Genomic DNA, 20,967 nt, shown 5'->3' with positions numbered 1-20,967 from the left:
AGGAGGGAGGGAAAGTTTGTTTCTAGAATCTGGAGATGAGGCATTTTTGGTAGCGGTGTATATAAGGATAGTAAGAGCTGCCTTGCAGTTCATTGACCTATCTTTGCAGGTGTTTAGGAGGCAGAACATAAGGTATAGGGTGTCTTAAAATTTGTTGTACGAGGGTTTTGACATAATTCCTAAAAGGGCCAAATTTGTTGGCATGTCCAAAAGAGTCGTATGAGTTCCTCAAAGGTCTAGAGTGGGTGGGTGTAAACTACATGGGAGTTTTGTTATGTGATACCATAACATTAGCAATTTGTACACGTTCTATTTGCATGTTAAGCAAACTGAGGGATTTTGCTGCTTGTCTCCATATTTGATGCCATGGATCTGGGGGAATAGGTTGCTCTATTGGACAGGATGGGAATTAATAAGCACGTTATAGATATCTGAAATCAGGCACTTAGTCGAGGTATCTGCTTTACAAAGCTTCTTGAAAGGTGATTACCAAACAGTGTGAGAAAAAAGTTTTATCTGAAGGTAGCGATAGTGGTTTCTGAAAGGCAAGTTTAATGGAGAATAGTGGGGGAATCAAGATTTACATTTTTTTATGTTTAAGCGTGGCCCAAAAGCCAAACCAAATACAAACAGACCAATATGTTCTAGTAATCTACTTTAATACTCCATAAAAGTTCATAAATTAACATCTGCTGTACAATTTCATCTTTGCAGATAAATACACAGTATCAACCCAGCTAAAGTTAAAAAAAAGTCGGCGCAATCTACCTAAAATATATTGATCCTTATTCTCCTTCATGGCTTGATCAAAGCTACATTCACAGTTTATCGAAACGATCATGTAAGTAGATTACACTATAGATGGTGATTTAGGCAAATTACTGTACCGCATAGATGTGATACAAAAACACACAACAGCAGGATGTACAGGTGGGAAGGATATTGTGCTCAAAGGCTATTGGGTTCATATAAATGTAGTGCAATTGTGGACTCAGTAAGGTTACGTCAGTGCTGGGATTATTTGCTGCATAACAATGGAGGGGAGACTCAAATGTAGGCCAGTCTGTCAACTGGCTGACCTGTTACATGTGCGCTTGGCAGCTGAAGGCATCTGTGTTGGTCCCATGTTCATATGTGCCCGCAATGCTAAAAAAAGAGCCTCTAGGAGCAGCAGGGGTGTTGCCGTTCCACATAGAGGCTCAGCTCTCTCTGCAAGTGTCTCGCCCTCTGCAGTTTGATTGACTAAAGTCAATGGCCCGACGTGATGACAGATTGACACGGCTAGGCAGTGAAAATAAGTGGAGAGGGCGCGGTAGTTGCAGAGAGATTAGAGTCTCTAGGTGTAACAGCAACGCCCCCGTTGCACCTAAAAGCTCATTTACATAGGTAAAAATCTGATGACAAATGCCCTTTAAAAAACACATAAGGCCTCATGTAAACAGCTATGATACCACCTCAGAGGCTCAGTCTTACAGCAGTTTACTGGGTCATACTGTACCCCCATATGCCTCCGCTTTCACAGTGGTTCTCTTTGGATTCATTTGTGCCACTCTCAAATGGATACTATACTGTGAAATTACTCTACTACATAATTATTGTTTCTATTATATAGGGCACCAATGGCATTTACATGTGCCCTGAACTCAGGCTGATATATTTTTGTGCCACATTCAATTTTGCTTTATGATACATTTCTATTCAGTTTTTTAGGCTAGACTGAACCACTGCATTAATGACCAATCTTTGCAACCGCACATAAATTTTGCAAAAAGTCTCCCGGCTTCTGACCAATGGTTCAGCCAAAACTGTAGCAGCAATTGGTACATAACATGAGTCATTTGGTTCCCATTGTGTCCATGTGCTAATGAGCATGAAGGGTCAACGACTTCAGCAGCAGTCTAGTAGAAACATGACATGTATTAAGGCAGAGATGTAGTTTTATATTAGAATGCCATATATTCATGAAGTAGGTGTTGAGCCTATAGAGATGTGGTGGATGTCCTAAACCTATATGACAGCAGCAAATGCAAAAATAAGATTAAGGTGACAGACTCACTGACATAATGGTGGGGTGCATCATTATATCTTCTGCTGAAGGTAAAGAGGTTATCCTTGCTTGAATCTCCAGTACCTGATCTGCCTACAGATGTTACTCAAGCACGACATGAGCTACACTTCAATAAAATATCACTAAATGATTATCTTTCTACATACACCAAACCTAAACCGATTATTAGTTAAAGTGTCTGCTTTCAGCATACTTTTCAGAAATGCCACACCCTGATATCATGGCATAAGGAGCTGCCATATCTCTTCAGGCCTCATCTTAACCTGCATGGAAAAGATCCCACCCTTGCCCATGACTGTCTCCATTTCTGTGCAGGCCCTGAAAGTAGTCAACAAGGGTGCAGATACAGGAAAGCTATGGATATTATCAGTGCCTGCGATGAATGCTTTCAATGCCTACACAGTAGAGGGAAAAAACGTAATCTTGGGAAGCTATGGACACCACTGCTCGTTTACACTGGTACCCAGGGGCTTCTCTGTGTGGGCTAAGGTGGCATTTCTGAATGTAATGCAAAAAGTAGGGAACCCCCTTAAATACCTTGGAAAGACTCATTACACATAAAGCAACATGGCAAGCAAAATAACCCCTTACGTATGTGTTCTCATTACCCTAGCATCTAGCACTAGACTAAAGTCAATGCATCACTTGGACCTGGGGTTTTGCCATTGTGTTATTGATGAGTATGCATAGGTTATGTGCACGCTTACCCTGTCATTAAAACACATAGAAGAATTAATTACCAAAAGCTAATTTACATATTATCCATAAATTTCTTAGTCCAATGTTCAGCCGTTGCCTATCCATCTGAATGTGCTAAGATCCCTTAAGGGATTATAACCTCACTGCGATTTGTTACTCAGTCTGTGGTAAGGCTTTAAGGTGTAGAAGGGCAGTGTGATGGACTCAGATTAAAAAAACTACTTAAATTGAGAAAATGGAAAAACAAACAGTCTTCAAGTTTGTTTCTGTCTGCTAAACTTCAGTTCTTAAAGTCTTCTGCATTCTAGTTCATCTTAAGGCATCTCATGTTGAGGACACTGTGGTAGGTAGTTTAAGACATGGGGCCAGTACACAATTTTAGTCTTGGATCATCATCTTCCTCTGCCTGTTGGTTGAATGCAAGTTCATTCAATGCATTTCCATTTTTAATTCCTAGTAAAAAGAAAAAAAGGAAGTTAGAGAAAGTATAGGAATAATAAAAGAACGCCTGCTCTAACAACCTGCACACTCTGCAGCAGGAGGGTCAGTTAAAAGATGAGAAATGCACAAAGTACAGCATCTAAAAGGTATGTGGTTCATGCAAATATACTGTACAGGTAGTTTTAGGGAGAAGCCAAAAATTTTAACATTTTCTCAAACTGTAACAGTGTACGAACCCACAATGCAGCTACCATAGCCTTCTTTGGGTCTATGATGCGCCTCTCAAATTTTACATGGAGGCATATGGATGTCTGGCACTGGATCCAGGGTAAAGAGAAAAAAAAAAAAGCGGCTGCCCCATTGCAGAAATATTCTCCCGTAGGTGCACAGTATCTCGCTCTATACAGCATGGAAGTTTTATTTGAACTTTTTAGGCTTCATTCACAGTTGCATTGGGAATCCAGCAGGATAATCCACAGGAGGCGTTATTTGTCAGGCCAAAACCCAACATATATTCCGGAAACCGCCAGGATCACTGCCGGATCCCATTATAGTCAATGGAGATCCGGTGGTACAGGGTAGTATCTTGAAATGCCAGAAACGGTGAGCTCCAGCAGCCTGATCTTCTGTCAGACCAGGCTACTAGATTACCAACGCAGTTGTGAACAAAGTCTTAGGCATAAAATTAAAAGGTTGTAACATTTTTGTTTATTCTGCATCGTCCTATGATCCTTGCTTTCCATTTCATGACTATTGTACGTGACACAATGTTTGTAGTCATTTGTCAGAAGGCTCCTGGATATGTGCTTACCTCTTAGACTCTACCTCTTGATCGTTAGCCTTCAGTTCCACTTGTTTTTCGGTTTCAGATTCAGCTTCGTTTGCTTCGTCTCCATTGTAATCGTTTGGTTTTTCTTCGCCTTGTTGGATTTCCTTGGCGACTTTAATGGGAAAAGAAAATATGATTACACTGTGTAAACTTCACTTCCATTTACTTCTGTTGGGAATGGCACAAAGGATGGTTTATAGAAATTTCTGCAAGTTCATGACCAAGCGCAATGCAATTATCTCTGTTTCTGTCGATGTCCCAAAGCAATGTGTGCAAGAGCTTCAACTGCAAGCTGGCTGGTAAACTTCAATTGTGCAGGCGAAAGAGCAATAAATAACGTGTTCACCTCCCATGCTCATTTTAACCTTCGTAGACATAACCTACATTAAAATAACTCTCTATACTGACAAATGGGAGCTGACTATCCCCTATTACATAGGGCAGATATACTCATGTACTAACCTTTGTCATCTTCCATGTTTATTAGGTTCTCTCTCTCAACGTCCTCGTTTTCAGGTTCTTTATTAGGCTCTTCTACATCCTCTACTTTGGGCTCCCCATCATCCTCATCTGCATTTGCAAGGTTAGGGTTAACTTCATTCTGAAGCTCCTCCTCTTGTTCATCCTTTTGTATTTTGGGCTGTGGAGGTGAAGGACTAGGATTCTTTTTGTCCAAGACAACATTCAATTTCTTCATTTGTTCTGGAAATTGAGCATGTTTTAGCATCACTAGGTAAAACTGAAAACTGTTTTTGATTCTAATAACCATGTTAAATAATGGCATTTCAACTGCCGTCATTAATGAATACTGAATATAGCCTTCCCCCCAAAAGAAATAAAATAAATAAAACAAATTTCCTTGGATCCTGTTCTGAAATTCTACAAACACTATACAACGAACAACTCAGACATGTCTCTACTCCATCTGGAGTAGGAGCCCAGCCACATTATGACTGACCCATCAGGATTATACCAGCTAAAAATTAAAATGATCAGAAGGAAATAAACCTCTCTGTTCTCTGCAGGATTTCTACAAGGCGGTCTGTTTCATGAACGTGCAGGAAAAAAACCTGACAATTGCTTTGGACCCCTTACCACATTTGGACATAAGTGGTATCTTTCCACAAATGGGTGTACTAATCTGCCCATTGGATGGCATGGGCACAGGAGCTGAGCTTGTACCATTTGCTGCGGCTGCCTGCTATAATATACAGCTGGGCACATGCAGCATCAACCAGTATCGGATATAAGGCTGTTTTAGCCCTTTTGATGCCATAGTCAATGGTGACCTCAAAATATAGATGGTTAGACAGGGACAGAAAGCTCTGTCTGTCACCTGTGGGCACCCCTGGCAATGCATTTGCGGTGTGATGATGAGTTGCAATAATACCTCAAGGTCTGATGAAGGCCCCCATGCCTGCCATGACTGTATTCCTATAAAGCCAGGCAGAAGGCACAGCCTAATGGACTGCCTGTCCCTTTATTACTGCCAGGCAATAATGCTTTGGCATACTATATGAAATATATATATGAAAGCAATATACATAGAAGCGATAATCACAAAAGAAAAGCCCTCTAGAGCAATTTCTCAGCTGGTGATTTGCATACCCCAGGGGGTACATACTGCAGGATGAGGGGGTATGTGGGACTGCCCTAGCATCCAGCAATATTTCATTACTGGTTACTAGGACACTGATGTGGGGCTGCTTCACATTCAACTGTATTGCCATCCTCAGGACAGCAGTACAGTTGAATACTGCCAATGTCTCTGTCCCACCATTCACTATCATAGGCTGCAGGCCACCAGGCACGAAGCCTGTGAGAGGAAAGCCTGAGCTGTGACGCAGGCAACTCAGGCCAAAGGCCACTTTGGGAGGGCATACTGTTGGGCCACTATAGGGTGCATTCGTACTACTAGAGGCACTATAGGCAGACATTATTACTTCTGAGGGCACTATAGGCAGATATTATTACTACTGATGGGACTATGGTGGGTTTAGTACTAAGGGTATTATGTTGGACTTTACTACTACCAGGGGCACAAAAGGGGAGCAACAGGCATTTTACTTCTGGGAGAACTATGGTGGACATTATTACTACTGGAGGCACTGTAGGGGCGGAATTATTACTACTGGGGGGCCGCAGCATTGGGCACACTAGGGAGGGCACTACTAGTAATGGGAGCACTTTTTGGGAACTGGGAAATAATTATTACTACTGGTTAAATTGGTATTTTTCCATTAAATGTGCTCTTATTGTGCAAAAGTAATAAAACTGAAATGAAAAAAGACATCCTACACATATTTGGTATAGATGTAATTGTACCAACCCATAGAATAAAAGTAACATGCTATTTATTCCACAGGGTAAACACAAAATTTATAATGCAAAACCTCATTGGTGGAATTGCTGTTCTTTCCCATTCCCCCACAAAGAGTTCAAGGGGTTGTCCCACAAAAAATATTGTACAGTTTTCAATACAGCAACTGGATCTGAATACTTATGATGTCTGATTTTCATTTTTTACATTACTCATGGGATAACCCCTTTAACAAAAAAAGTTAACGAATATGTACCCAAAAATGGTGCCACTGAAATATGTGAGGTAGAAAATTGACCTTTTTTCTCAATAAGGGCATACCTGGATTTTCTAGTGGAGGAGCACCCTCCTTATTGGAGTCCACTGGTGGCTTCACAGCACTTGATACAACTTTCTGCTCTTCTTTTATATCAAGGGCTTTCTGGTTAATATCTTGATTTGATGTCACAGGCTGGATGGAAACACAAACATTTCATGATGAGAAAATATAAGGCAGGATTCAGATAGACTAGTTTTAATACATTTGTCTATGTCGCAGCCACAACACATGAATGGTTTCATGCACTTCTATGGGTCCGTGTGCAGTCCATTGTGTACATGGACAAAATACACTGCTCAAAAAATAAAGGGAACACAAAAATAACACATCCTAGATCTGAGTTAATTAAATATTCTTCTGAAATACTTTGTTCTTTACATAGTTGAATGTGCTGACAACAAAAGCACACAAAAATAAAAAAATGGAAATCAAATTTTTCAACCCATGGAGGTCTGGCTTTGGAGTCACACTCAAAATTAAAGTGGAAAACACACTACAGGCTGATCCAACTTTGATGTAATGTCCTTAAAACAAGTCAAAATGAGGCTCAGTAGTGTGTGTAGCCTCCACGTGCCTGTATGACCTCCCTACAACGCCTGTGCATGCTCCTGATGAGGTGGCGGACGGTCTCCTGAGGGATCTAATCCCAGACCTGGACTAAAGCATCTGCCAACTCCTGGACAGTCTGTGGTGCAGCGTGACGTTGGTGGATAGAGCGAGACGTGATGTCCCAGATGTGCTCAATTGGATTCAGGTCTGGGGAACGGGCGGGCCAGTCCATAGCATCAATGCCTTCGTCTTGCAGGAACTGCTGACACACTCCAGCCACATGAGGTCTAGCATTGTCTTGCATTAGGAGGAACCCAGGGCCAACCGCACCAGCATATGGTCTCACAAGGGGTCTGAGGATCTCATCTCGGTACCTAATGGCAGTCAGGCTACCTCTGGCGAGCACATGGAGGGCTGTGCGGCCCTCCAAAGAAATGCCACCCCACACCATTACTGACCCAATGCCAAACCGGTCATGCTGGAGGATGTTGCAGGCAGCAGAACGTTCTCCACGGCGTCTCAAGACTGTGTCACGTCTGTCACATGTGCTCAGTGTGAACCTGCTTTCATCTGTGAAGAGCACAGGGTGCCAGTGGCGAATTTGCCAATCTTGGTGTTCTCTGGCAAATGCCAAACGTCCTGCACGGTGTTGGGCTGTAAGCACAACCCCCACCTGTGGACGTCGGGCCCTCATATCACCCTCATGGAGTCTGTTTCTGACCGTTTGAGCAGACACATGCACATTTGTGGCCTGCTGGAGGTCATTTTGCAGGGCTCTGGCAGTGCTCCTCCTGTTCCTCCTTGCACAAAGGCGGAGGTAGCGGTCCTGCTGCTGGGTTGTTGCCCTCCTACGGCCTCCTCCACGGCTCCTGATGTACTGGCCTGTCTCCTGGTAGCGCCTCCATGCTCTGGACACTACGCTGACAGACACAGCAAACCTTCTTGCCACAGCTCGCATTGATGTGCCATCCTGGATAAGCTGCACTACCTGAGCCACTTGTGTGGGTTGTAGACTCCGTCTCATGCTACCACTATAGTGAAAGCACCGCCAGCATTCAAAAGTGACCAAAACATCAGCCAGGAAGCATAGGAACTGAGAAGTGGTCTGTGGTCACCACATGCAGAACCACTCCTTTATTGGGGGTGTCTTGCTAATTGCCTATAATTTCCACCTGTTGTCTATCCCATTTGCACAACAGCATGTGAAATTGATTGTCACTCAGTGTTGCTTCCTAAGTGGGCAGTTTGATTTCACAGAAGTGTGATTGACTTGGAGTTACATTGTGTTGTTTAAGTGTTCCCTTTATTTTTTTGAGCAGTGTATATGCCTGCTGAATCCAAAGTAATGATACACACAAACTGCCACACTGTGGTTACTCTCAAAGGTACATTATATAAAGTGCCCTTACAGATCTGCATTCCATTGGTATACCACTGTCAACGCAAACAGACATGGAAATAAATGTTTTTAAGAGGATTTTCAAATAATTGTTTTGAAATGTACAGATGACTTAACCCGTTCGCAACCAGCGCCGTAGCTGTACAGCGCGGTCTTCACCTGGTCCCTGAGCTCAGTGACTGGGTGAGGATGGCTGCTCAGGACAGCAGGCAGCCATCTTCCCTAGTTGAACGAGGGGGTTTTTCCGCCCGCCCCCCATGCAACATCGATCGCTGCGATTGGCCGATTTCTGCAGACCGGCCAATCGCAGCTCCGGATGATTTTTCATTCATCCAGGAAGCTGCAGGGGGGTGGAACAGGGTTTGTACAGCACCTGTCCCCCTTGGGTCAGGCAGAAGACACCAGTGTTTTGGGTCCCTGCCAGCGCTGCTATTGGCTGGAACAACGCTCCAGCCAATGGCAGCGCTACAACTGCACAGGAAAGGGCTGAACTTCCCTGTATGCAGCTGTTCTAGCTAGAGACTGCATGCAATGAAGTTCTGTGCCCCTCTGTGCTGCTGGTTGGCTTGCTGGGATTTGTGGTGCACCACCACTGCGACTTCAACTGTTCCTGTAAAGAGGAAGAAAGAAGAAACAAAGAACAACATCTGGAACTGCTGCAGTGATTTTGTTTTCCATTTGCAGCAGTTCTAGATCCCCTTCCCGTCCCCCCTCCCTTACGTCCTTTTTTTTTCTTTACGGATGCCATTTGGGCCACCCATTTATTTTTATATTTTTTTTTATTTATTTATTTTTTTACAATTTTCCAGCTCTGCACAACTTTTTCTGCGTGCGAGCTGTGACTGCCAAGTGCTGTTCAGTGCATACCTGCCTGATCAGCACCTGGGGATTATTTTTTGCGCTTTTTTTTTCCACATCTGTGTTAATTTTTTTGCCAATTTTTCCTTTTGTTTTGGTCAAAAATAAGAAAGTGTAGTTAGGGGTGTATATAAATATATATGAGATAGAAGTAAATTTTTTTTGCCAGTGTTCACTTTTTAACCACTGTAGTGAATTTTTATACTACAGTTTTTGCACGCACGATCTGTGTGCGTGCGTGTTGCAGACCACCGATAACTAGTGTGCTCATTTACCGTATTTTTCGCCCCATAAGACGCACTTCTTCTCCCCCCAAAATGGGGGGAAAATGCCCCTGCGTCTTATGGGGCGAATGATGGCAGTTTTACATCGCATCGTGCGAGTGAGCGGGGGAGGGGCTGGGGGCCGGCAATAGCGGTGGGGCGGTGCAGTCAGTGTACTATAGCCCCGCCGCTTCGGTATACTAATATAAAATGTCTTATTCAATTAATAGTTATTAAACATGCCCCCCCACTCCTAATAGTACCGTACATCCTAACCGCTTCAGTACAACGCAGGCAGGCCGGGCGGGCGGGCGGCAGCGTCACTCCCTGATGTCACGTGCCTGCGCCACCTACTTTATGAATGAAGCAGGCGGCGCAGGCAAGTGACGTCAGTGAGTGACGCGCCGGCCGCTCGACCTGCGTTGTACTGAAGCGGTTAGGATGTACGGTACTATTAGGAGTTGGGGGGCATGTTTAATAACTATTAATTGAATGAGACATTTTATATTAGTATACCGGAGCGGCGGGGAATCTGTGGATGACATTTTTATGGGGGACATCTGTGGATGGCACAGTTATGGGCTGGGGAGTCTGTGGATGGCACATATATAACAGTGCCATCCACAGATCCCCCCCCTGTAACAGTGCCATCCACAGATCCCCCTGTAACAGTGCCAGACACAGATCCCCCTGTAACAGTGCCAGACACAGATCCCCCTGTAACAGTGCCAGACACAGATCCCCCCCCATAACAGTGTCCGTCATCCACAGATCCCCACATAACAGTGTCCGTCATCCACAGATCCCCCCATAACAGTGTCCGTCATCCACAGATCCCCCCATAACAGTGTCCGTCATCCACAGATCCCCCCCATAACAGTGTCCGTCATCCACAGATCCCCAGTAATAGTGCCATCCACAGACCACCATTAGTTCCAAACCCACCAAAAGCACACCTTTTGGTTAAAAAATTTTTTTTTCTTATTTTCCTCCCCAAAAACCTAGGTGCGTCTTATAGGGCGAAAAATACGGTACATATGCACATTGTTGTGGGTTTTTTTTCTGTGAAAAAAGACCTGCAGTTAGTGGTAGGTAGGTAGTTAGTACATACTCCATGCTTGCCTCTGATACCGAGTCTTCCAGTGAGGGAAAAGAGGATGCCACTTTCCTCTACTCCTCTACCCCCTCATCATCCGGTGAGACAGCCCCCCAGAGCGGAGACAGCCCCCCAGAGTGACCCCATATGGACCCCACCCCCTGATGATTATCAGCCCCAAATTCCTGAGTTTGTGGGCAGCTCAGGAATTCAGATTGTGCATCACTGAAATTTATTTATTTTTTAAATCTTTTTCTCTGAAGATTTATTAAATTTGATGGTAACTCAAACAAATTTATACGCGCAGCAAATTATTTCCCAGAACCCCACATCGCCCTATGCTAGACCCCTAGGTTGGACCCTAGTAAATGCAGCAGAGATGATGACCTTTTGTGGGCTCTTGCTGCATATGGGCATTGTTAAAAAAAATAAAGACTACTCAGTATTGGAGTGTGGATGTCTTGTACCACACTCCAATTTACAGTAGTGCCATGGCCAGTAATCGATTCCAAGGAATCCTGAAATTTTTGCATTACAACAATAATGCAGAGTGCACACCACCACAGAATGACCCTGCATTTGACCGTCTGTACAAAATTAGGCCCGTCCTTGACCACTTCAACGCAAAGTTTTCAGAAGTGTACACCTCAGAAAAAAATGTCTGCGTAGACAAATCCCTATTACTTTTCATTGGGAGGATAAGATTCTGCCAATATCTGCCCAGCAAGCGGGCAAGGTATGGCATAAAAATGTATAAAATCTGTGAGAGTAGCTCTGGGTACACTCACAAGTCGTCCCCAGATTTTTTAAATCTAGAGGCCATCCAAGAACATTCCTACAATTTCAAGAGGTGGTGATAAAGGCCCTAATTTTTTTTAGCCAAGCAATTGAGGGCCCCAGTACTTCTGCAAGTTATGGTGCCCGCGTTGTACCAGGGTAACATTTTCCTGGTGAAGTCCCCCAAACATCGAGAAAGGGAAGGACCCAAAAAAGATACAGGGTGTGTTCCAAAAGGGGGATAAGGAAAGACACCATTTACCATTGTGAAACCTTCCCTGAAAAACCTGGCCTCCAGAATTGTTTCAGAATATATCACTCATCCATGGAATAATTTCATCCTTGATGTACCCTGTAATTTTACCACCTTATAACGGATTTTGTCCACAGAGCTTACAAAAGTGCCCTTTCAACCCTTTAAAATGTTCGTACGGGGGTGCACTTTCCAAAATGGGGTCACTTCTTGGGGTTTTTATTTTCTGGGGACCTCAGGAATTTTTTAACATGCGACATGGCAGCTAAAATCCATGTCTGTTTATTTAGGCCTGCAAAATCCATATTTTGCAGTTTGCCTCTAGAAACCTGCTGTGCGCCCATACATAATTTTTGAGCACATATGGGGTGTTGGTGTATTCGGGGGGGGGGGGGGGGGGGGGGGGGGGGGGAATGGGGAATAAATTGTAGAGTGCATTTTGTCCTGTTCTTCTAATTTTTTTCATTTTCACAGCCAATTCCATGAATCCCCTTTGAGGACAAAGCTCTTACGACACATCTTGAAATATTCCTTGAGGGGTGTAGTTTCCAGAATGGGGTCACTTTTGGGGGGTTTCCACTCTAGGGGTACCTCAGGGTGTCTTCATATGCGACATAGCCCCCAAAAGCCAATCCTGCTAAATCTGTCCTCCAAAAGCGCTATGGCGCTACTTCTCTTTTGAACCCTGCCATGCATCCATACATCATTTTTTGAGCACATATGGGGTGTTGGCGTAATCGGGGGAAATTGGGAACAAAATGTGGGGTGCATTTTGTCCTGTTTCCCCTTGTGAAAGTGAAAAATGTGGGTGTAAAGCAACTTTTTCTGGAAAATGTTTTAATTTTCACAGCCAAGAGTTTCTTAATTCTGTGAAAGGCCTGATGGGTCAAAGTGCTCACTACACATCTTGAAATAATCCTTGAGGGGTGTAGTTTCCAGAATGGGGTCACTTTTTGTGAGTTTTCACTTGTATGGCTACCTCAGGGTGTCTTCATTTGCGACATAGCTCTCAATTACCATTCCAGCTAAGGCTACTTTCACACTAGTGTTCGGGGCTCCGCTTGTGAGCTCCGTTTGAAGGGGCTCACAAGCGGCCCCGAACGCATCCGTACTGCCTCAATGCATTCTGAGTGGACGCGGATCCGCTCAGAATGCATCAGTCTGGCAGCGTTCAGCCTCCGGCTCAGCAAGCGGACACCTGAACCTGTAAGTCAATGGGGACGGATCCGTTTGAGCCATATTGTGTCATCTTCAATCTTCAAACGGATCCGTCCCCCATTGACTTTCAATGTAAAGTCTGGACGGATCCGTCTGAAGCTACTTTGACACTTAGAATTTTTTCTACAATATAATGCAGACATCAGACTGGTAGTGTGAAAGTAGCCTAAATCCGCTCTCCAAAAGCCATATGGTGCTCCTTCCACTCTGAAGGATGCTGTGCGCCCATACATCACTTTTTGAGCACACATGGGGTGTTTCTATAAACTCCAGCTTCAGGGTAATAGATTTTTTTTTTTTTTGGGCTGTTAACTCTTGATGTGTTGCAGAAAAAAAATAGATAAAAATTTAAAATCTGCTAAAAAAAAAATAATTGGAAATTTTCAAATTTCATTCCCATTTAATTCTCGTGGGGGCACCTAAAGGGTTAACAAAGTCTGTAAAATCAGTTTTGAATAGCTTTAGGGGTGTGGTTTCTAAAATGTATTTATGGGTAGTTTCTAATATGTAAGCCCCAGAAAGTGACTTCATAACTGAACTGGTCCTGAAAGAATTGGTGTTTGGAAATGTTCTTAAAAATTTTAAGATTTTCTTCTAAACGTCTAAGGCTACTTTCACACCTGCGTTCGATGCGGATCTGTCTTGTATCTGCACAGACAGATCCGCACCGATAATGCAAACGCTTGTATTCGTTTAGAACGGATCAGTTTGCATTATTCTTTCAAAAAAACATAAAGTCAAAAATCCTTCCTGACTTACATTTAAAGTCAATGGGGGACGGGTCCGTTTTCAATTGCACCATATTGTGTCAGTGAAAACGGATCCGTCCCCATTGACTTACATTGTAAGTCAGGACGGATCCGTTTGGCTCCGCATCGTCAGGCGGACACCAAAACGCTACAAGCAGCGTTTTGGTGTCCACCTCAAAAGGGGAACGGAGACCAAACGCAGCCAAACTGATGCATTCTGAACGGATCCTTATCCATTTAGAATGCATTGGGGCTGAACTGGTCCATTTTGGGCCGCTTGTTAGATCCCTGAAACGGATCTCACAAGCGGACCCATAAACGCCAGTGTGAAAGTAGCCTAAGCCTTCTTACGTCACCAAAAAATAAAATGTCATTTTTAAAATGATCCAAACATGAAGTAGACATATGGGGAATGTAAAGTAATAATTATATTTGGAGTTATTACTATCTATTATAAGAGTAGAGAAATAGAAATTAGCAAATTTTTCCAAATTTTTGGTAAATTTGGTATTTTTTTTTATAAATAAAAACATGAGATTTTTTTAACTCCATTTTACCAGTGTCATGAAGTACAATATGTGATGAGAAAACAATCTCAGAATGGCCTGGATAAGTAAAAGCGTTTTAAAGTTATTACCATAAAGTCACACTGGTCAGATTTTCAAAAATCAACCTGAGATTTAAAGGGAACCTGTCACCTCCAAAAACCATCCCAAGCCGCCAGCAGTACCTGACAGCAGCCAGCAGATTGTTTCCGACGATCATTTTCTTCCTGAAGGCCGATGCGGCTAAAGCTCAGAAAACGTTCTTTTATCCCCTGCTGGCGTGCTTCTCTAGTCATGCTTGAAGTCAAGGGGGCGACGGCCTCCTTGCTTCAAGTCAAGATAACCACGCCCCCTTTCCTGTGACTGACAGCTGGCAGTTCGGCTGGCTTTGCCAAACACTTTGCATAAGCGCTGTCAGTCACAGCGAAGGGGCAGGGAAGGGGGCGTGGTTATCTTGACTTGAAGCAAGGAGGCTGCCGCCCCCTTGACTTCAAGCATGACTAGAGAAGCGCGCCGGGCAGGGGATAAAAGAACGTTTTCTGAGCTTTAGCCGCATTGGCCTTCAGTTAGAAAATTATCGTCGGAAACACGCTGCTGGCTACTGTCAGGTACTGCTGGCGGCTTGGGATGGTTTTTGGATGGGACAGGTTCCCTTTAAGTTGAAAAGTGGCTCGATAGTGAAGGGGTTAAGACTGATTTAGCCAAGGAGTTGTGGCGATAGGAACTTCTCCTTAGGTTTATTACAATACACAATGTTTGGGTTGTACCTAGTGACTGTTGACAATATATTCCTACAATACATGGAAAAGTAATTTGGATGCGGTCCATCCCACCTTTATCTTCTCAGGCTTGCTTTTATCTTTTTCCTCATCCTCAGTGTTTGCATCTGTTGCTTTCAACATGCGGATCTTCTCCTCGCACTGCTCATTCACCTCTGCTATCTTATTGCTGCACTGGGCCCTTCAAATAGCAAAAAAAAAATAAAAAAAATCATTAAAAGATTCAGTTATATAGAATTAAAGAAAAATTAAAAGGGAGATAAAGAAGATAAAGTATTTAATAAAAATAAACAGACGGAAAGGAAACTTGAGAGCGACAAAACACTGCAGATCAGGTCATCTGCCCTGAAAGGGAACCTGCCATGTTGGATATGATGTTTGAGCTGCAGGCAGCATGTTATAGAGCAGGAGGAGCGGAGCAGATTGATGTATACTTTTAATGGGAAAAGTTTTGTTATTAGGCTGCATTCACATCTGCGTCAGAGGCTCTGTTCGGGGCTTACAAAGTTTGTTAAAATTAGCGGAGAGAAAAGTTCTGCATGAAGAACTTTTTACTCTGCTAAAAATATAACAGTCTCCTGAATAGAAAACAGACGGAGCCCATTATAGTTAATGGGATGCGCTAGGCTCCGTTCCTTTTCAGTTATGTGCCGAATATGGCACTCATGTGAAAGCAACCCAAGTTGCATTACATTCATTGAAATTCCTGCTCACCCTGGACCTTGACGTCAAGGAGCTGATTCCATCAGTGATTAACAGCCTTTCCTCTATGTGAATACATAGATAGATGCCAATCACTGATAGGACCGCCTCCTGGACTTCAAAGCCCAGAATGAGCAGGAATTTAAATGAATAAATTACAAGTTTTACTGAAACTTTTCCCATAAACATATATATCAATCTGCTCAGCTCCTCCTGCTCTATAACATGTTGCAGATTACACTGCATTTTCATGTTTGACAGATTCCGTTAATAAAAAGAAATACATGGGGATGGTGATTTTCTTAAATACTGTATCTGGATATATTTTTATACAATCATCTAGTCCCATCACAATTATATATATGTGAATGGTGTAAATTATTGAAGCATGCTACTGAACCTATGCAGGGGACATATACAACACTATGGGCCAGATTTATTATTACTCTGACAGCTTACTCCACTTTCACATATGGCTAAAGTCAGTTTTTTCAGATTTATGATTGGCCCTTTAAGACTGTAATAAATGTGGTTTGACGGTAGCAGTTTATCCGTCAGTAAGCAGCTTTACAAAAGTCGCACGTCTTTACGAAAAAGTCGCATGTTCTATTAAAAAGTCTCATAAGATAAGCATGGTCCTCACTGGAGTGAAATTGCGCATTTTTTTGCGACTTTTTAAATAGTCCCAATAGTAAATCTGTCTAGAGATTCATTTACATAAGAAAACACAACCAATTTCAGAAAACTGGCGAGCATAGTGCAGAGCAGAAAAAAGTCGCAAATTTGTGCGCAGTTTTAGCGATTGCGCAAAAATTTGCGACTTTTTCACTCCATTATTCTGACTTGAGCTAATGATAAATCTGGCCCTATGTTTATAGGGTTGTAAACGTCTGGTAGCTGAAATGTAACAAAAAAAATCCACATAGTATTGAATGCTCAGTTGACTATGCTTTTCTTCTAGAGAATGTACTCCGGGGCTGTGGTTGTCTGACTCCAACTCCGGCTCCCACTCCTTCATTAATAGGCAATAATTTAGTAATAAAAATTTACTGTAGACAAATGGTAACTATGGGCTTTTTCTCATCATCATGTAGTTAGGCTTCTTAGAGCATAAACCATATTTATTGGAACACAATTTCTGAAATTCCTGTCATTTTCTAAATTCCTGTAAGTAAATATGTAATGCACTATGCATTTAATAACTGGAGAACACTATTATGCACTTATTTTAAGAAATCTAGGAATCTGTCCACTGAAAATGGTAGAAAAGCTCTATATGCATGTCCTGAAAATACAGAGATTCACGTGCAAGTGTAAATGGAAATAAAAGAGACATGTAAAAAAACGAGATTTTTGTGGACTCGCCTATAAAATCTCTCTTTCTGTTCATTGGGGGACACAGGACCATGGGTATAGCTGCTGCTGCTAGGAGGCGAGACTAGGCTAAAAAGTGTTAGCTCCTCCCGCCGGCTATATCCCCTCCAGCCTGGAGACAGCATATCAGTTTGTGCACAAGCAGTAGGAGGAAAAGAAATCAAATAACGTAATAATCCGTAATAGTCCGAACCCAAAACTGAGGACCCTACCAGTTAATCAACTGCCGTCACCTGCTGCAAAATTAGAATAAAAAACATCAGAGGGGAGCTGTGAACTTAGCGAGAAAGAGATTTTACAGGCGAGTCCACAAAAATCTTGGTTTTCTCAATCGTATCATTGGGGGTGACAGGACCGTGGGACGTCCCAAAGCAGTCCACTGGGAGGGAGAAACCACACTCCCATGGAAGTCACAGCTGCGGGAGTCTACGACACCACAGCCCACAAGACCTTGCGGTTCAGAGCGGCGTCTGCCAATGCAAAGGTATGCACCTGGTAGAACTTGGTGAATGTGTGCAAGGAAGACCAGGTTGCCGCTTTACACAACAGTCAAGAAGTGCCCACTGCCCTAGTCGAATGAGCCGTGACACGGAGGGGCGGAGCCTTGCCCCGGTAGCGATACGCCTCGGCAATTGCCAAGCATATCCACCTGGCAATCGTTCCTTTGGAGGCTGCCAAACACTTGCAAGGACCCTCAGGAATAACTAACAGTGAGTCGGTAAGCCGAAACGACTCTGAAGCGGATAAGTGAATCCCGAGTGCACGAACCACGTCCAGCTGGTGGAGGGCCCGTTCCCTAGGATGTGAAGACGAGGGACAAAATGAGATGAGAACAATGTCCTCGTTGACATGGAAGGCGGAGACTACCTTCGGAAGAAAGGAAGGCACAGGGTGAAGCACCACCTTATCTTGGTGCAGAATAAGAAAGGGCTCCCTACAGGAGAGCTCAGACAATTCCGACAAACGTCTGATGGAGGTGACCGCCACCAGAAAGGCCACTTTCCAGGAAAGAATGTGGAGAGAAACCATGTCAAGAGGCTCGAAGGGATCTGATTGTAGAGAGCCAAGCACAAGGTTCAAATCCCAAGAAGGTAAAGGGGGGGCGGGGGTGCGATAAGGAGGGACAGTGCGAGCCACCCCTTGGAGAAAGGTCTTAACCGCGGCCTTTTGTGCCAGAGATCGCTGGAAAAAAGATTGAAAGCACCGACACCTGCCCCTTTAAGGAACTAAGGCAAAGACCCAAATCCAGCCCCATTTGCAAAAAGGAGAGGATTGTGGGAAGGGAGAAACTGAGCGGAGGGAGGAGATGATCCACACAGAAGGGCAGGAAAGACTTCCAAGTCCTGTGATATATCTTGGACGACGTCTGCTTCCTGGCCTTAATCACGGTGCGAATGACTCCATCGGAGAAACCCTGCCGCTTCAGAATGGCGGTTTCAATAGCCAGGCCGTCAAACGTAGCGATTCTAAATGCTGGTGGAAGACAGGTTCCTGTGAGAAAAGGTCGACACTAAGCTAAAAACGTATATGCTCTCTCCAGGCTGCAGGGGATATAGCCGCCGGGAGGAGCTAACTTTTTTTTTAGCCTAGTGTCGTCTCCTAGCGGCAGCAAAAGCTATACCCACGGTCCTGTGTCCCCCAATGATACGAGCGAGAAATGTAGCTGCTTTTTTAGTGCTTGCCTTAAAGAGATGTCTGGCAGTCTGTCTGCAGCCTGCCTCTGCTATGGAAAGATTCATAATTACCTGCTACCCGCAGCTCCGGTCCGGCACACTGGCTCGCATGTGTCCATCTTCTGGTTCATGGCTCATTTACTTCCTCCCCAGCATGGCCAGGGCATAATCATCTGCTTCTCTGGAGCTAGTGATTGGGTTCAGCAATGACATGTCCACAAGAGACACATCAGTGCTGAAGCCAGCCATTGGCTGCAGCTGCGCAGGTCACCATGCCTGGCCATGTTGGGGAGGAAGTAAACAAGGTTTACCGGGAGGCGGCTACACAGGAGCTGGTGCACAAAACTTGAGCTGCAAGTAGCAGGAAATTATGAATGAAAATCACACCTGCAGGCTCCTGTCCTGGCTCCTTTTTCCTGGACAACCCTTTAATATGGTATTCCTGTTCTGTCTAACAGTTCTGAGATGGCATAGCAACCAATCAGAATTCAACTTTCATTTTGGACAGCTCCTTTGGTAAATGAAAGGCGGAATCTGATTGGTTGGTACGGGCAACTAAGCCAGTTCTACTTTACACCAGTTTGATACATGATCCCCAATATTTTTTTTAAGCGGAAGTAGGTACTTTTCTACCAACTCCACCCAAAACTAGTTTTGACTCCAACTCCACATCGCTGATGTACACAGTGGGTGCCTGCTGTTACACAGCTGGCATCCGCCTGCAGATGGAATCAGAGATCAGACAGATCCCGTCCATTTGAAGAGTAGTTGTCACAGGTTTTGTTATTCTAAATCTAATACCTTTTTTTAACTTTCCGATTTTTATTAGATTTTACAGTACAAACCAATAAATCAATCAATGAGATGCTGTTTGAACTGTACATTGACTAGAAGAGAGCAGCCAGCATTCCTATGGTTTGTACAACATTTAGATCATCAATAATCAATCAGCATTGTTAACAGGAGATAAAACAAAAGTGATCTATGGCCCTCCCATATACACTTCGCTGGGTAATGGCGGGGATCCTAACGGCGGCACGGAAACTAATTGCTACCTCTTGGAAACAACCTGTCACTTTCCAAGAGGTAGCTGATAACCTTAGTTAACAAATATATGCAGCATGAAAGTATATATGCCCCTTCACACCGAGCTAGATCTCAAGTATTGCAGAGATAGGATTTATGGTGCACGTCTTCTTATGCATCTCGTATTCCACTGACAGTCTTATGATAACTATAACATAACTCATTTTTCTGAGAATGCAAGTGGAAAGTGATTGGAGGTGAGCGGTTCTGGCATGTCCCGATCACTGGTTTTGTTCCTTAGTTACTATGCTATAAAGGCACATTGTTAGAATGTTATGTTCTCATAAATCTAATACCTTTTGTTGTAGTCCGCCTTCATCAAACGGCATTGCGCTTTATTTTTTCAGATTGGTCCCTCCTTTGCTCAGCATTTCCCCCATTTCTGTTCTTGCACCCAATATGCAAATGAGCAGCAAAAGTGCAGGGAGGAAGAGTCCTCAGTGGGCATCTTCTTCTCCCTGGCTGTGACGCTGTCCAATTGTTGCGGACCGTTTCACAGCCAGGGAGAAGATGTGCTGTTCTCGCTAAATTTCGCAAATCTCATGAGAACAGTCTATGGAAGCAAGTAATTCCCGACCAATGCCATTTTGACTAGCGAAGAAGATGCAACAGACAGAACCGAAGGGGAACTGAAGATCTGAGCGTGGAAGGTATTAGTTTTTGAATAAAAATTCCAGGGACAAGTCCTTTTTAAATTTTAACCATTCAGATTCTGCAGACGCCATTTACAAAGCCATCTGAGCGGTTATACATAGAGCTCCCTCTGTCCTCCCCATCAAACTCCCCCACAGCACAATAGCGGGCTGCTGAGCCTGGGGTCTGCCATCTTACTGCTTCTATTACACAACGTAATAGGATGTCTGTAATATCCCTATACATTGCAATAGAGAAATACAGGTTCAAATCCCCTATGTAAAGAACAAAAACAGGCATTTAAAAATTCAAAAACACTCCAAAATATTAAACATTT

General features: G+C 43.6%; 1 protein-coding gene across 2 annotated transcripts in view; it reads right to left on the bottom strand.

Moving 5' to 3' along the window:
• Positions 1–645: 645 nt before the first annotated feature.
• GOLM1 (golgi membrane protein 1) overlaps positions 646–20,967 on the bottom strand; it is a 61,299-nt gene continuing 40,977 nt past the window's right edge. The window contains exons 6-10 of one of the 2 annotated variants that reach the window (XM_040417009.1): positions 15,217–15,343; positions 6,679–6,808; positions 4,500–4,739; positions 4,020–4,149; positions 646–3,220 (exon numbers count right to left, since the gene is read on the bottom strand). In XM_040417009.1, the coding sequence (XP_040272943.1) occupies positions 3,214–3,220; positions 4,020–4,149; positions 4,500–4,739; positions 6,679–6,808; positions 15,217–15,343 (634 nt within the window). In that variant the 3' untranslated portion in view covers positions 646–3,213. Of the gene's footprint in view, positions 3,221–4,019; positions 4,153–4,499; positions 4,740–6,678; positions 6,809–15,216; positions 15,344–20,967 lie in introns of both variants that reach the window. The other variant, XM_040417006.1, reaches the window with a different exon arrangement.

Source organism: Bufo bufo, chromosome 2 (genome assembly GCF_905171765.1).
Source record: "Bufo bufo chromosome 2, aBufBuf1.1, whole genome shotgun sequence".
NCBI classification, from domain to species: domain Eukaryota; kingdom Metazoa; phylum Chordata; class Amphibia; order Anura; family Bufonidae; genus Bufo; species Bufo bufo.
Note: the sequence above shows the minus strand (reverse complement) of the source record. Positions and strands in the feature narration are given on the sequence as shown.